Source organism: Gopherus flavomarginatus, chromosome 1, assembly GCF_025201925.1.
Source record: "Gopherus flavomarginatus isolate rGopFla2 chromosome 1, rGopFla2.mat.asm, whole genome shotgun sequence".
Taxonomy (NCBI): Eukaryota; Metazoa; Chordata; order Testudines; family Testudinidae; genus Gopherus; species Gopherus flavomarginatus.
In genome coordinates this window covers 324,262,612-324,279,205 of record NC_066617.1, presented here as the reverse complement: position 1 = coordinate 324,279,205, position 16,594 = coordinate 324,262,612, and the positions used below count along the sequence as shown (strand labels likewise).

Here is a 16,594-nt window from a genome sequence, read left to right as displayed (position 1 = left end):
TGGTAAGTCAATAGCTGACACTCTCCTGTCGATTCCACCTGCGTCTCTCACCCTGGTGGAGTACTGGAGTCGAAGGGAGCGCACTCGGCGGTCAATTCATCACATCTAGACTAAACGTGATAAATCGACCCCCACTGGATCGATTGCAGCCCATCGATCCAGTGGGTAATGTAGACTTGCCCTTAGTCACCTTCTTCCTCCCTCATTCTGTCCAAACATAGCCTGGCCAGGCCCAGGGACCTTGCCCTCCCCTGGTGGAAGCATAACCCTGTTTTTTTCCAGTTCTGTTATTTAGGAAGGTCATTCCTAGCAGCTCCACCAAAACTGTCTTATAGCTGGGAGGCTGTTCAGTATTACTGAAGACAGCTATTCAGATCATGGATGTAGAGGAACTGTTTTATTTTAAAATGTGATTTGCCAATGATAATATAAAGTGTAGATGTCTGTATCTCTACACTTTTAATCTGCAAGGAAGCCAATACAAAAATAATGTGCTTTGTGTCTTCTGTAATATATTTGAAAACATTTTACTATTTATAAGCTGATATAGAATTTAGTAATGACTTTAAATTAAATTTATGGTGAATAATTTTCACTATAAAATTGTATTCAAACTAGGGCTGTCATGCAATTAAAAAAATTGATTGCACTATTAATCACAATTAATTGCACGATTAATTGCACTGTTAAATAATAATCGAATACCATTTATTTAAATATTTTTGGATGTTTTCTACATTTTCAAATATTTTTATTTCAATTACAACACAGAATACAAAGTGTACAGTGCTCACTTTGTTTTTTTTTTACTACAAATCTTTGCTTTGTAAAAAACAAAAGAAATAGTATATTTCAATTCACCTAATACAAGTACTATCCTGCAATCTCTTTATCATGAAAGTTGAACTTACGAATGCTGAATTATGTACAAAAAAATAACTGCATTCAAAAATAAAACAATGTAAAACTTCAGAGCCTACAAGTCCACTCATTCCTGCTTCAGCCAATCACTCAGACAAACAAGTTTAGTAACATTTGCAGTAGATAATGGTGCCACTTCTTGTTTACTGTGTCACCTGAAAGTGAGAACAGGTGTTCACATGACACTGTTGTAACTAATTTCGCAAGATACTTACATGCCAAATGCACTTCATATGTCCCTTCATGCTTCAACCACCATTCCAGAGGACATGCATCCATACTGATGACGGGTTCTGCTCGATAACAGTCCAAAGCAGAGTGGACCGACACATGTTCATTTTCATCATCTGTGTCAGATGCCACCAGCAGAAGGTTGATTTTTTTCTTTTCGGGGGGTTTGGGTTCTGTAGTTTCCGCATCGGAGTGTTGCTCTTTTAAGACTTCTGAAAGCATGCTCTACACCTTGTCCCTCTCAGAATTTGGAAGGCACTTCAGATTCTTAAATCTTGGGTTGAGAGCTGTAGCTATTTTTAGAAATCTCACATTGGTACCTTCTTTGCGTTTTGTCAGATCTGCCATAACAGTGTTCATAAATCAAACAACATGTGTTGGGTCATTATCCGAGACTGCTATAACATGAAATATATGGCAGAATGTGGGTAAAACAGAGCAGGAGACATACCCCCCACTTCTCTCCCAAGGAGTTCAGTCACAAATTTAATTAACGCGTTGTTTTTTTAACGAACATCATCAGCATGGAAGCATATCCTCTGGAATGGTGGTTGAAGTACGAAGGGGCATACGAATGTTTAGCATATCTGGCATGTAAATACCGTGCAACGCCAACTACGAAAGTGCCATGCGAATGCCTGTTTTCACTTTCAGGTGACATTGTAGATAAGAAGCAGGTAGCAGTGTCTCCCGTAAATGTAAACAAACTTGTTTGTCTTAGCGATTGGCTGAACAAGAAGTAGGACTGAGTGGACTCATAGGCCCTGAAGTTTTACATTGTTTTGTTTTTGAGTGCAGTTATGTAACAAAAAAAAATCTATATTTGTAAGTTACAATTTCACGATAAAGATTGCACTACAGTACTTGTATGAGGTAAATTGAAAAATACTATTTCTTTTATCTGTCATTTTTACAGTGCAAATATTTGTAATAAAATATAATATAAAGTGAGCACTGTATGCTTTGTATTCTGTGTTGTAATAGAAATCAATATGTTTGAAAATGTAGAAAAACATCCAAAAATATTTAATAAATTTCAATTGCTATTTAACAGTGCGATTAATCATGATTAATATTTTTAATCGCAGTTACTTTTTTGAGTTAATCGTGTGAGTTAACTGCAATTAATCGACAGCCCTAATTCAAACCATTTCAGATAATATTTGTACAACATGTTGACAATATAAAGTGCTTTTTGAATACTAAATATACATGTTATAATTTCAGAGTTCAAGTTAAGTATTAATTTCAAGTAATAGTCAATATGGATTTTTATTAGTAATAATGATATTGAAGCTTGAAAATATAATCAAACCTAATATTTCTCATAATTTATGTGCCTTTACTAACAGCCACTTCTGGTTTGGTCCTAATACAATTACTATACTAGTCCGCAGACTTTGAGGGTAGCTCAAGGGACGGACCAGTAGATTGGCAATTAAATGGACCAATTGCTAGGAGCCATCTGTAGAAGACAGAGAGGGGTGTGTGACCATTATTTCAGCCCAAAGACTGTGTGATAGAGGCACATGGTGGACAGAATCTCAGTTAGGTACCCAAAGGCTAAAACAACTAAGCAGCACACTAGATGAAGGGGAAACAAGAGACTTTACTGGTTCAAACTCTTCTGAAAAAAACCAACACAGATGTTGTTCTCAGCCTCAAATGTTACCCAGTCCAACTGGTCATTCTATCTAAGTTTAAATTTTGTCATTTTTAAATGTGTGTAGTATATAATACATTTATTGGGTATATGCTTAATATCAATGCATACAAATTAAATAAGATTTGTATTAACAAAAGTCCGATGGCTTAATTGAAGATGAAATTTTTGTCTAGATTTGGATAGGATTGGTTTCCATAGTGATTCTTAATTGCACTATATCTCATCTGTTTTATGCTGACACAGGCACTTAGGATGTCTGAAATCTTTAATAGTATTTTAAAAGATGGGTCATTTAGAAATAAGTTTTAAAAAACTTTTAAGATTAAATTCTATATAATGTAAAAGCAGCAAAGAATCCTGTGGCACCTTATAGACTAACAGACGTTTTGGAGCATGAGCTTTCGTGGGTGAATACCCACTTCTTCAGATGCACCCACGAAAGCTCATGCTCCAAAACGTCTGTTAGTCTATAAGGTGCCACAGGATTCTTTGCTGCTTTTACAGATCCAGACTAACACGGCTACCCCTCTGATACTTCTATATAATGATAATTTTCTGTGTTTTTCTGTGTGCCAATACTATATTTGGGCAACAAGCAGCTATGTGTTTCCACATCTTTTTGTGGTGCTCAGTACCAAAGCTATAACTTTTTGGCATACATTAAGAGTGGATATGCAGCCCAAACTTCCTTTATAGGTTTTGCTCCAAGAAAAAATTAGAAGGATTTGTAGAGTTAAGACTTAACTGGCTGAAATTTACTGTTTGCTTGTGTTTTTCTTCTAGAACAAAGACCCCAAAATGGCTCGAGTTGCACTGGAGTCTCTGTACAGATTACTGTGGGTTTACATGATTAGAATTAAATGTGAAAGCAATACAGCCACCCAGAGGTAAAGTTTTGCAGTTGTAATTGTAACCAGGTCCCTTTGCTGTGGATGTTTCCATTGTAGAAGTCCAGTGGCTCCACTGAGTGTCCTTGACCTAGAAGAGATTCTGCTGTCAAATGTGCACAATAAAATGTTCTTTTTGTGACATTTAACAATTTTTCTCCGCTTTTTGCAATTACTATACCAAAAGCTTTTGCTTTTGGAAGAGCCGGAATATGGACAGACTCACTCTTTGTTTCTGGAAATAGTGGAAATAGAAAGAGAAGTGTGTTATTGGCAGGATTGTGGATGCTTGCAGCACAATAACAAAATAACAATAGCTCAGTCAAACTTAGAAACAAAGAAATAGAGCAAGGTACTATTGTACCTTTTAATTTGGAAAAGCCTTTCCATACTTGAGGCTTTCTAAATGAGACCAAGATTTCCAGACAGAATTTGGGATAATTAAACAAGAAGATACACCTGCCACTCATCTGCAAGGAATGGAACTGTGCTGATGCTTGCTTTTTTCTTTTCTTAGTCGACTTATAACCATTGTCACAACGCTATTCCCAAAAGGGTCCCGTGGTGTGGTGCCAAGGGATATGCCTCTAAACATCTTTGTGAAAATTATACAGTTCATTGCACAGGTATGGAAAAGAACTGTGTCCAAGTAATGAATAATTTATTTTCCTAATAAATTATTAATTGCAGAATAAACTCAGTATTGTGTCACTTTATTCATCCCCCACTATTGATAGCCTTCTCCTGGGCAATGGTAAATTGTGCGTGTGGATTAGGCTAGAAATGATAGTGGAGTCTCACTGGTATAAAACAAGGGAAAGTGACAGGATCTGTTCCAGTAATGCCATTTTAATGCACCAGGGATTGACACACATAATGTTATTTGGTATTAATGGGAGTTTACCACATAAATTTTGCACTCATCAAAGGAAGGCTAGTCTCCTCTGTAGCTCCAGTTCAGCAAACCATCCCCATTTAGCAAAGCACTTATGTGTGTGCTTAAAATTAAGCTCTCGCTTAAGTGCTTTGCTAAACGGGGATGCACTTAAGCATATACTTAAATGCTTTGCTGAATTTTAGATGTTTTGCATCTGTGAATAGACTTTTGTTTTATAAAATAACACATTAGTACTACAATTTCTCAAGAGAAATTTAAATAATTCAAAAAGAGACTTTCAAAGTCGGTCATTTAGGTACCTAAATTAAGCGGCCAGATTTTCAAAAATGCCCAATACTCAGCAACTTCCATTTAGATAGGAGTTGGAATAAGAGCTGAGCACTACTGAAAGTCTGGAACAAGTTGTGGGTGCTGTGCACTTTTGAAAATCTGATCCTAAATAAATGTACATAAATCCTGATGACATCCTGCTTCAATATTTCTATTGCCTTTAACAAAAGAAGCAATTTCCTATGATTTGTAACAATTCTTTTTTCCATTTTAGGAACGTTTAGATTTTGCAATGAAAGAAATTATTTTTGACTTTCTTTGTGTTGGAAAACCAGCAAAAGCTTTCAGTCTCAATCCAGAGGTATGACATACATACACGCTTTTTACTGAAATGTGTATTTATTGCATTATGTTCAGCTTTAATTTCGAGTGCTCAGAATAATTTATAATCTTCTTCAAGTGCTTGTTCACGTCAGTTCCAAGCAGGTGTGTGCGTGCTGCATGCACAACATCCAGAAGATTTTTCCCCTGGCAGTATCCGGAGAGTCAGCCTGGGAGCCCCCTTGAATCACGCCTACATGGCGCCCAATATAGCGCCCTGCCAACCCGACCCTCCCTCAGTTCCTTCTTACTGCCAGTGATGGCTAGCTGGAACTTCCCTTGCTCTTGCTTCTGCAAGCGCCTCTAGGAGTATCCCACTGTCATTTCTATACAGTTAAATTCTTAGTTAGTAGTATTAGCAGTGTTAGTAGTTTCTCTAAGTTTCTGTTGAGGGGTTGCCCCCTCCTCCTGCCCGTTTCGTCCCCCAACAGCAGGATATGCCTCAGTTGCTGGGATTCAAACCATGTGAAGTTTGTGATAAATTGATGCCAAGGAGCGACCCGCACACTTCTTGTTTGAAGTGCCTTGGCAAGAGTCACCAAAAGGACAAGTGCCAACACCAGGGTATGCCTCGGTTGCCGGGATTCAAACCAAGTGAAATCTGCGGTAAGTTGATGCCAATGAGCGACCCACACACTTCTTGTTTGAAGTGTCTTGGTGAGAGTCACCAAAAGGACAAGTGCCACATTTGCAAAGAGTTTCGGCCGAGGAACCTTAGGGATCATGAGTAGAGACTTAGAATTGTTCTCATGAAGGCAGCCCTCTGCCCACAGTCTGACTCAGAGTTTGTGGAGCCTGTGCCGAGTTCCTCCTCTGTGTGCAGTGCACTGGCACCGACAGCATGTAGGCCGGTACCAAGGAAGGAGGCTAAGGACTCCTGACACCGAACCGGTGCCAAGTATAAGACTTCTGGTGGCTGCCGGTCTTCATCCACGGTGCTCCAGAAGAAAAAGAGGCCGGAGAGAGGGCGTTCTCCCCATCCTAAGCCTTAGGAGCCAGTGACAGGGAGGCCTCAGCCCATCCAGCCTACATTGGGCCCCCACCGCCCAGGGAGTTCGAGTCAAGTCCGGCCCACTACCATTCTCCAGACTGTCATAGCCGGGATATTCAACTCCTCTCCTCTCCAGAGACTTTTGAGGTGGCACAGGACCTTTTTCGCCTCACAGCACTGCCTTCTCCAAGGTGGGATGAGCACTGGTCATAACCCGGTCACCTAGCCCATCTAGGGACAAGCCGGAGATGATGTTGAACTGCTCCCCATCTCGACGACACCACTCCCTGGTGCCGGCCGCCCACATGGGGGGACCGCACCAATCCTCAGAGGCCCGGCACTACTCATCGGCGTGACCCAGTATTGCTCCTCTGTGGTCTTCCGTTTTGGAGACCTTGGAGTCTGAGCCAGAGTCTTATCAGTCAGATAGGTCCAGCAGCAGGAGGTCTAGATCTTGGCGACACCATCAGCCTCCTCTAGCTCCGTGGCCACCTCAATGGCAACCACCAGCTCAGTGGCTCTTTTGGACTCCCTGGGCCTATCATCAAACCCAGGGTCAGAGCCAGGCATCGAGATCCAGGTCGGTGTTGGTCATGTCGGCATCTTTCATCTCCACGCAGCAGCTGGCACCAGAGACGCCGCCGATATCTCTGCTTGCTGCTCAGGCCTCCGCGCTGGTGACCACCCCAGCACCGGTGACGCCCTGGTACTGGTGAGCACCATTGCACCGACGACCATCTCGGCACTGAACTCCTCTGCACCAGTGACTGCGACACCCGCGTTATAGCAGCCCAATGAACAACGTGACCCTCTTGGGGCTGAGGGCAGTGACCAAGGCCATGTGCTGGTGCTCCTGGCCTCCTCCTCCCAGATGAGGCCGTTTCAGGCATGTCAATGGACCCCGCCTTGGAAGATAGCAGGGTCCTGCAACATTGTTGTGCAGGGTGGCCCAGAACCTGGGGATCCAGGCAGAGGAGTTGGTAGAAGATGCTATTCCCAGGGTGGACATCCTCACCCCCTCTGGGCCCTTGCGCATTGCGCTGCCACTCATCAAAACTATAATTGAGACCACAATAACTTTGTGGCTGACGCTGGCATCTTTGCCCCCTACAGTGAAGAGAAAAGAGAGACGCTATTTCATCCCCTCCTGGGATATGAGCGTCTCTATTCCCACCCTCCACCCAACTCTTTGGTGGTGAATGCTGCAAACCAAAGGGAGTGTCAGGGGTTTCAGGGGCCATCCCCTAAAAATCAGGAGGCGAAAAAGGTGGACTTGTTCTGGAGAAAAGTCGTCTACACCAGTGGTTTGCAGCTCCGCATTTCAAACCAGCAGGCCATCATTAGTACTCCTTTAACGCCTGTGGAGCAATGGTCAAGTTTGCCGAGCTATTGCCACCAGACTCCCGCTCCAAATTTAATGCTTTGGTGGAGGAAGGCAAATTTATTTCTAGGCCTCCTTGCAGGCGGTTCTTGATCGTGCCAATGCAGCAGCCCGAACCATGGCTACAGGGATGGCCATGAGAAGGTCCTCTTGGCTCAAGGTCTCTGGGCTTCCTTACAAAGTCCAAGAGACCATCCAAGACCTACCCTTTGAAGGTCCGGCCTTTTTCTCTGAAAAGACAGACAGGAGACTGCACAGTTTAAAAGACTCAAGTCCCTGGGCATACGCATCCCCACTAAACAGCACAGGCACTTCAGGCTGCAGCCTCCTCAGCGGTTTTACCAACAAAACCAACAGGACGGTTCCTGGAGGAGGAATAGGGGCGTCAGGAGAAGGCCACACCCATCTCAGGTCAGAGGTCTGGCCAACCCAAGCTACCTTTGAGCCCCAAACCGACCTTTTGAAGGTGTGGTTGAAGACTGCACACCAGGACAAGAACTGGATCTACCCCACCTTACCTTTTCGTCCCGACTATCCCCCTTCTACTGGACCTGGTCCCGTATCACTTTGGACTGCTGGGTGCTCCGCACGGTAGAGAGGAGATACCCCATCCAATTCTGTGCCCTTCTGCCCTTCCACTCTCCTTCCTAGTCCATCTTCAGGGATCCTTCTCATGAGCAACTCCTTATACAGGACGTGCACTCGCTCCTTTCACTGGGGCAGTGGAACAGGTTCCTCAGGAGCAGAAGGGTAAGGGTTTCTATTCCCGGTATTTCCTAATACCGAAAGCCAAAGGTGGGTTCAAGCCCATCCTAGACCTGCGAGAACTCAACAAGTTCATGAAGAAGCTCAAGTTCCACGTGGTCTCTTTGGCCTCCATCATCCCATCATTAGATCCAGGAGACTAGTATGCCGCCCTCAACTTGAAGGATGCGTACTTTCACATAGCAATAACTCCGTCCCACAGAAAATACCTCAGGATTATGGTGAACAGCACCCACTACCATTTCACAGTCCTCCCATTCAGCCTGTCAGCAGCACCTCACATGTTCACTAAGTGCATGGCAGTCATGGCATGTTCCTGCGCAGGTGGCAGGTAAAGGTGTTCCCGTACCTCGATGGCTGGCTCATCAAGGGCCAATCCAGGACTCAAATGGAGGTGCAAGTTGACTTCATAAGAACAACATTTGACGAACTGGGCCTCCTTCTGAACGAGGGGAAATCAATGCTGTCCCCAGTTCAGAGGATAGAGTTTATAGGGGAAGTACTGAAATCAACACAAGCTAGGGCATACCTCCTGAAAGCAAGGTTTCAGTCCTTCAGCAACATCATAAGAGGTCTCAGACAGTTCCCCACCACCACAGCAAGGAATTGCCTGAAACTTCTAGGACACATGGCCGCTTGTACCTTTGTGGTGCAATGCACCAGGCTCAGACTCCGGCCTCTCCCGTTGTGGCTAACCTTGGTGTATCGGCTGGCTCGGGACTGTTTGGACAGGGTTGTGACTCTACCTCGCTCGTCGTCGATGCCCTCCAATAGTAGCTCAACACAGGTAGTATGTGTGGGAGCCCGTACTACCAGCCGTCAGCCGTCTCTCTCCCTCAGTTATGGGCTGGGGAGCACATTTGGGAGACCTCAAGACACAAGACCTCTGGTCTCAGGCAGAACTCGCTCTCCACATCAACGTCAGAGAGCTGAGAGCAGTACTCCTGGCATGCCAGACTTTCAGAGCCCACTTAACAGGGAGATGTGTATCAGTTATGGCAGACAACAACACGGCGATGTTTTATGTCAACAAACGGTGGGGTGCACACTCCTCGCCCCTGTGCCAGGAAGCCCTCATGCTGTGGGTCTTCTATGTAGATCATTCAATACACCTGCAAGCACTGTACTTCCCTGGAGTACAGAACAAGTTGGAGGACTATCTCAGCAGGTTGTTCCAAGGCCACGAGTGGTCCCTTCGTCTGGACATTGTGAACTCAGGGGCTTTCCCCAGATAGACCTGTTCACCACACGACGCAACAGGAAGTGCCAGAAGTTTTGCTCCTTCGTGAATCACAGTCCGGGCTCTATTGCAGATGCGTTCCTCCTCCCACGGGGAGGTCATCTCTTATACGCGTTTCCACCCATACCGCTCATTCACAAGGTGCTCCTCAAGGTATGAAGGGAGAAAGCTTCAGTGATATTGATAGCTCCAGCCTGGCCCCGCCAGCACTGGTACACATCACTCTTGGAAATGCTCCAGTCACCTTGCTGCTCTTCCCGGACTTCCTAACCCAGGACCACGGCCTCCTTCAACACCCAAACCTCGAGCCATTGCACCTCACAGCGTGGAAGCTCAGTGACTGAATCCAGCAGAGCTCTCTTGCTTGGACCAGTTTAGATGAGACATCCTTGGCAGTAGGAAGCCTTCCACCAGGGCTGCCTACCTTGCCAAGTGGAAGAGATTTTCAATCTGGTCAGCACAGCAGTGTTCATTTCTGATGCATGTCTCCATGCCACTTAGACTATCTCCTCCATCTCAAGATGTCCATGTCATCAATAAAGGTTCACTTGGCCGCCATCTCTGCCTACCATCCAGGCGCGGCGGGCCGGTCAATCTTCATCAATCCTATGGACAGCCGTTTCCTGAAAGGTCTCGACAGGTTATACCCGCAAGTCAGGCAGCCGATCTCGACCTGGGATCTCAATCTGATCCTGTCCAAATTGATGGGGCCACCCTTCAAACCACTGGCGACTTGTTCCCTGCTTTACCTGTCATACAAACTGGCATTTCTGGTATCGATAACCTCAGCCAGGAGGGTGTCCATGCTCAAGGCCCTAACATCAGAGCGCCCTTAAATGGTGTTCTATAAGGACAAGATTCAGCTCATGCCACATCCTGCATTCCTCCCGAAGGTTGTCTCCCAGTTTCATATCAACCAGGACGTCTTCTTCCCAGTCTGCTCTTCTAAACCACACTCGAGCATCAGGGAGCAGAGGCTTCACTCATTGGACATCTGTAGAGGATTAGCCTTTTACATTGAAAGAATGAAACTGTTTCGGAAGTCCATTCAACTGTTTGTGGCCGTGGCAGACAGGATAAAAGGTCTTCCAGTCTCCTCTAAATGAATTTTGTTGTGGATCTCATCCTGCATCCGAGAGTGCTACAACCTGGCAGTAGTGCTTGTCCCTCCAATCACTGCACACTCCACCAGGGCGCCGGCCTTTTCAGCCGCTTTCCTGGCTCAGGTTCCTATCCAGGAAATATGCAGGGCAGCGACGTGGTCCTCCATACGCAGTTTCACCACACATTACGCAATCACCCAGCAGGCCGGAGACAACGTGGCTTTTGATAAAATGGTACTACAATCTGGACAACTCCAACCCTGCCTCCTAAACTGTGGCTTGTGGTTCACCTGATTGGAACTGACATGAAGAAGCGCTCAAAGAAGAAAAAAACAGTTACTCACCTTCTGGTAACTGTTGTTCTTCAAGATGTGTTGTTCATGTCCATTCCAATACTTTCCTTTCTACCACTCAGTCAGAGTCCCCAGCAAGAAGGAACTGAGGGGAGGTCAGGTTGGCAGGGCCCCATATTGGGTGCCATGTAGGCGCGACTCTGGGGATGCCCAGCCAACCCTCTGGATACTGCTAGGGGAAAAATCTTCCAGCTGTAGTGCACGCAGCACACGCACACTTGATTGGGTGGACATGAACAACACATCTCAAAGAACAACAGTTACAAGAAGGTGAGTAACCATTTTTTATTTTAGCCTTATTTAATACAAGATACATTGTAGGAAATATTGTTGAGTGGTTATACCATAGATTTTTTGTAACTGACACAACTGTATGAAGTTTGCTTTATAGACATAGATATATGTGCTAACATTTAATGTGGTTGAGTAGAAACATTTTATTCTGTTCAGATTTTGGCAGAGGGAAATATCTCTGTAAATTAATTTATTCAGATTTGGTATAGCAAAATTTTATTTCTGAATAATGTGTTTTTTGAAATGTGAAAAGGGTGGTAATTATTTGATTATGCTATTCATTCACATTTTGAACTTTACAGAGAATGAATATTGGTCTGAGAGCTTTCTTGGTGATTGCTGATAGCTTACAGCAAAAAGATGGTGAACCTCCAATGCCAGTTACTGGAGCTGTCCTTCCTTCTGGAAACACTCTAAGAGTGAAGAAAACTTACTTAAGCAAAACTCTCACAGAGGAGGAAGCCAAAATGATAGGTCAGTAACAGGCATGTAATAATGTGAAAACTTATAATGACCACTGTAACCATCTACAAGACTCCTAAGTGAATATATAGAAAATTTTAATATAGATATGTCTTTATTTGTATTTTTATTTATCATCTATTTTTTAGTGAAATATATCCTTTAGACTGATTAATTCTACTTTCTGAAATTTAAGCTTATTGGAATATATTTTGTGATTCATTGAGTATGTAGGTAAATCGATAAATCTTCTGAATGCTGAATATTTGTTTGTTTAGTCAGTTTCCCTGCTAGTAATTGAAATACAGTGTTTGTTCTCCACATGTATCCACCAGTTTGAGAAACACCATCAGTTGTAGACTATCTATATTTTAAGTACTGGAAGAAACTTTTAAGTGCAAGTACAGTATAATTCCCCACCAATGAAAAAGACTTTTATGTACTATAGTATATAATCATGATAATAAAAACCATAAAAATTTAAGGCCCAATTCTATAAACGTTTACTACTAGGTATTAGTGCTAATCATATTTATTTCAATTACTACTCACGTTAGTAAGCTCTGCAGCTAGTAGTAAAAGTCTGCAGGATTGAATTCTTGTTACTAATTTATTTCTTGTTACTATAGTTTTGCAGCAAAATATTTAGCACCTGCTTTAAACAGTCTGGTTTCCACTTAGTGAGGCTGCATTCATTGTTTTTTTAATAAACAGAATTCTAATTCTGAAATGAAATGGAGAGTCAATTATTCATGTTCAATGTAATATAAAGTCATGGTAGGTTACTTATTCATATGTTTCCCACTCTACCAGGACATATGAAGCAAGTTGAATGTTGAGGTCATTTCAACTGGCTTTATCTGCTAAAAAGTGAAATGGTTAGAGAAAAGCAGATTAAGAAATACTTCTTGATTGGTGGTGATTTATATAAAGTTTCCTTAGGATTCTTTGAAAAACTCAGCCTAAAGTAGGAACTGTTATGTTTTGAGGTTTACATTTTTAATTGTGAAAATTATACCTACTTTTAAAGTACCTGATTTCCATTAGCTAGTGTATCACAGCATGAAACTAATATTATATTTAATACAAAACAGCATGATCTAATTTTTCATACCAAAAGAGTATTTTGAGAGCTAGTTCAAATCCAATTTTTATGTTAATTTTAAGATTAGCTGCTTGCTCAGAACCTTTATTTTTGTCAGGATTTTTTAAAGCTCTCAAAGTCTCAGAGGATGGCTAACTATATAATAAAGCTTTTAAGGACGTGGACTATAATTATACAAAATTCAGTTTCCATTTAATCACTTACAGCCAGATTTCAGTTACTAAGCTACTAAGGCTGTGTTAGTATCTTTCTCCATAAGTAGTCCAGATCACTGGGACTACTCTCAGAGTAAGGCACTACTCCCCAAGAGAAAGGGTGGCCGAGCTGACTCTGAATCAGGATGTAGTAGTTGAGGCAATAGGTTATATCATAGTTAAAACTTAGTGCTGTTCTTGTAGCACTACTGGAATAAGCTCTCCCTTCTTCAAAATGCCTGAATCTCAATTAATATTATGTTCTTCTTTAAAAATTGAAATATATATTTTACAGGTATGTCACTGTATTATTCTCAAGTAAGAAAAGCTGTGGACAACATACTAAGACATCTTGATAAAGAAGTTGGACGATGCATGATGCTAACTAACATACAGATGTTAAACAAGGAACCTGAAGACATGATCACGTGAGTGTTAAATGAAAGCAAAGCAAAATCCTGTATGATTGGAAAAAAACCTCCAAAGGAACTTTTGCTTTATTTTTTCCAACCAGTCTCAAGTTCTGCCTTAGCTGTCATAGGGACAGAGTATAACAAGTACAATTTGCTAATGCATACACTTAGTGCCTTTTGTGAAATCCACAATTTGTGGGTACAGCAGGAACAGTCAGTGATGTCACCCCCTCTCTTCATCAGAAAATATAGCTTTGTTTTTCTGGATTTTAGTGTTTATTTGCATGCATGTGGTAATTTTGGGAATTGCATTTACTCCCCTAAAGCAGCCAAAATTACCTCAGAATTTTAGGAATGGGAAGGTAGTATAAAAAGCACCAGTGTCCACAATGCAGACCTATCAGCAGAGTATGCAAAGGAATGACTCAGACCACTGTTGCTAAATATTTCTGCCATCACTGAACTTCAAAATGGTGGCAGTGAATTTTGAGAACTACAGTTAATAATAAGTTTTGAAATTTCCTCTCAATGTCCATGCCTACAGTCAAAAATCAAACCTTCATTACAGTCCCAAGTCATCTTGTGGTGATGGCCTCAAATTTTAGAGGGTTAAAAGGAGCATTTCTTCACTGGTGCATTCATAAATACATCCAGTGTGAGTCACTGAACAAGTTCTCTTGTTGATTGTTCTAGAGGAAAGGGATTTTTACTAGAAACAGAGCAATCTGAGGTGTCATGTGATGAAGGAAGCAGGGCGGCCCCTTGCAGAGAACTGCCTTGATGGAAAGAGGAGCCGGATCATTGGACAGACATTGCCCATCCTTGTTGTGGGAGGGACTGAGCGAGTTCTTGTACAATCAGAGAGCCAGCCCTTTAAGGGAAGCTTGCCTCTTGTAGGGAATGAGGCCATTGGAGAGATATGGCAGTAGAGAGGCCAGTAGAGAGGTTTGTCAGACAAAATGGCCAACTTACCTGCAGTACAACAAATACCCAATCAACTCCACTAATTGGCTGAAATCCAGCTGTTGTTACAGCAGTGAATAACCTTTGTGTTTTAACTGCCTTTCTTCTGTCCTCCTTTGTTGGTTCCCATTGCTCTGTTAGTCTAAATTAGATTGTAAGCTCTTTGGGTCAGGAACCTTGTCATCTTTTCTTTCTATTAAACATCATGCACACCAATGTTACTATGTAAATAATAATAATGCTAATTCAGCGTCAAAGTATTATGCTTGGTATGTTTTTTCATATCATGATACCCATAATGCTCTTCAGTGCTCACAGCCATTTCAAAGCATTTTGGGTGTCCAAGCTTTTTAGGAAAAATTAAAGGTCTTGACACACATACTTTTTTTCCAGCCCAGGCAGACATACTATGTCACTTGTTAAGAGGGGAAAAAAAGGGGGGAGATGGTTTGACTCCCTGCCATGCTAGTCGTGGGAGCCCCAAACCCTCTTTCTCTGCTCCTTTAAAGAATGCCTCCTTTAAATCCTTGAGTAATCCATTTTATCTGATCAACGTATCCAATCTCTATGAAGTACTTGCACTGGACATCGGCTGCAAAGTGGTGCCAGGTATTTGCTTGGCTGCCTCCTCCCCATACTTAGCCAGGTATTTACTGAGGCCTTCTTTAATGTCAGCCAAAAATAGATCAGCTCTCCAGTCAGATAGGTTGACCCCATTCTCCCTGAATAACTCTGGTGCCCCGTAAACTATGCTTACATGAGAAATTACCAACCCGGCTTGACTACATATGAACTTGGCCACCTCCCTGTTCACATGTCTCCTAGCCTTGTCAACCCGTGGGGGCTTCATTACTCAACACCTTGCATCAGACCAAATAATTTTTACTCCTGAGAAAATGTATAGAATCTGTACCAAGTCCCTCTTGTTTCTGAACATCAAGTCTACCCCTTTAAACTTTCCCAGATCATCCCCCCAGGTGAACTACAGTCACATCCGGTCACCAGAGTATACAAGGGGCATCCACTGGTGCCGTATCATGCCCCTCCTGCCATGCTATCTCTGGATTGCTTCACCACTGAGGCTGAGCTGTGAACCTCCTGTCAACCTGGAAGCCAGCCTGTGCACTGTATACACAATATTGTACCCACACATCCACGCCTGTTCTGTTCATTCCCTTTGGGGCACCTGGCATTGGCTACTGTCAGAAGACAGGATACTGGGCTAGATGGGCCTTTGGTCTGACTCACTATGGCCACTCTTGTGTTCACCACTGGCTGCCTGACCCATCTGCAATTGTCTGAAATGGAAACATAAGCAAAATTATTTCTGATTCCCAGCCTGCGGTTTCACATGCATTCTGTATTCATTAGAATGCCAGCGCCCAATTGCCTGAATTGCCTTGGCCCCCAGGCCCAGCTGCACCATCGCTGTAGCCACCCTGATCCGACACTGTGAATAAAGAGGGTCCCATCTTTAATTGGTCTTATTGCAGTATATGCCCTCATGGCCCCCACAGGGCAGAGTCTCTCCTCGCCACCTTCCTACAGTATAATGGATTGACACCGGCCTCCCAAATCTATCTTTGACATCCTCAATGTTAAGATAGCTAATCATCCTCACAATGTAAATGCCTCAGTTCCAAAGCCCTTCCCAAAGTGTCCCTCAATGGCCCAGGCACTAATTTGCTGATCCTTAAAGCCCCCAAAAATTCTACTAGGAATGCCACCCTGACAAAGGTTGCCTCTTGTTCAAAACGACATATGAGATAAGGAATTTTCACCAAAACCTTAAGTGTATTAACAGTGATGGGGCGATGTGGGTTGTCTTTGGGGCCAGTGCTTGATGATTACCCCACTATAAGCCTCCCAACGGAAATCCCGCCACAAGCAGCTTGATAACCATTCAGCCTACTGACAAATGTAAGTCCCAATAGGAAAGTAGAGATGGCTGATGATGCCAGCCCCTGGCTTGCCACTGACACCATGTACTGAAGTACCCAGTCCTCCAGGATTGGCCAAAGTGTAGACAGGCCCTCCCTCTCCCAAAACTGAACAAAATCATTAAAATCTCTCTCA

At 43.0% G+C, this 16,594-nt stretch overlaps 1 protein-coding gene across 6 annotated transcripts in view; it reads left to right on the top strand.

Annotated features, from left to right (window-relative positions):
* FRY (FRY microtubule binding protein) overlaps positions 1-16,594 on the top strand; it is a 392,912-nt gene that overhangs the window by 200,241 nt on the left and 176,077 nt on the right. For all 6 annotated transcript variants that reach the window (XM_050937091.1, XM_050937094.1, XM_050937090.1 and 3 more), the window contains 5 exons: positions 3,602-3,705; positions 4,223-4,331; positions 5,148-5,234; positions 11,684-11,855; positions 13,438-13,570. In XM_050937091.1, the coding sequence (XP_050793048.1) occupies positions 3,602-3,705; positions 4,223-4,331; positions 5,148-5,234; positions 11,684-11,855; positions 13,438-13,570 (605 nt within the window). The remainder of the gene's footprint in view (positions 1-3,601; positions 3,706-4,222; positions 4,332-5,147; positions 5,235-11,683; positions 11,856-13,437; positions 13,571-16,594) is intronic.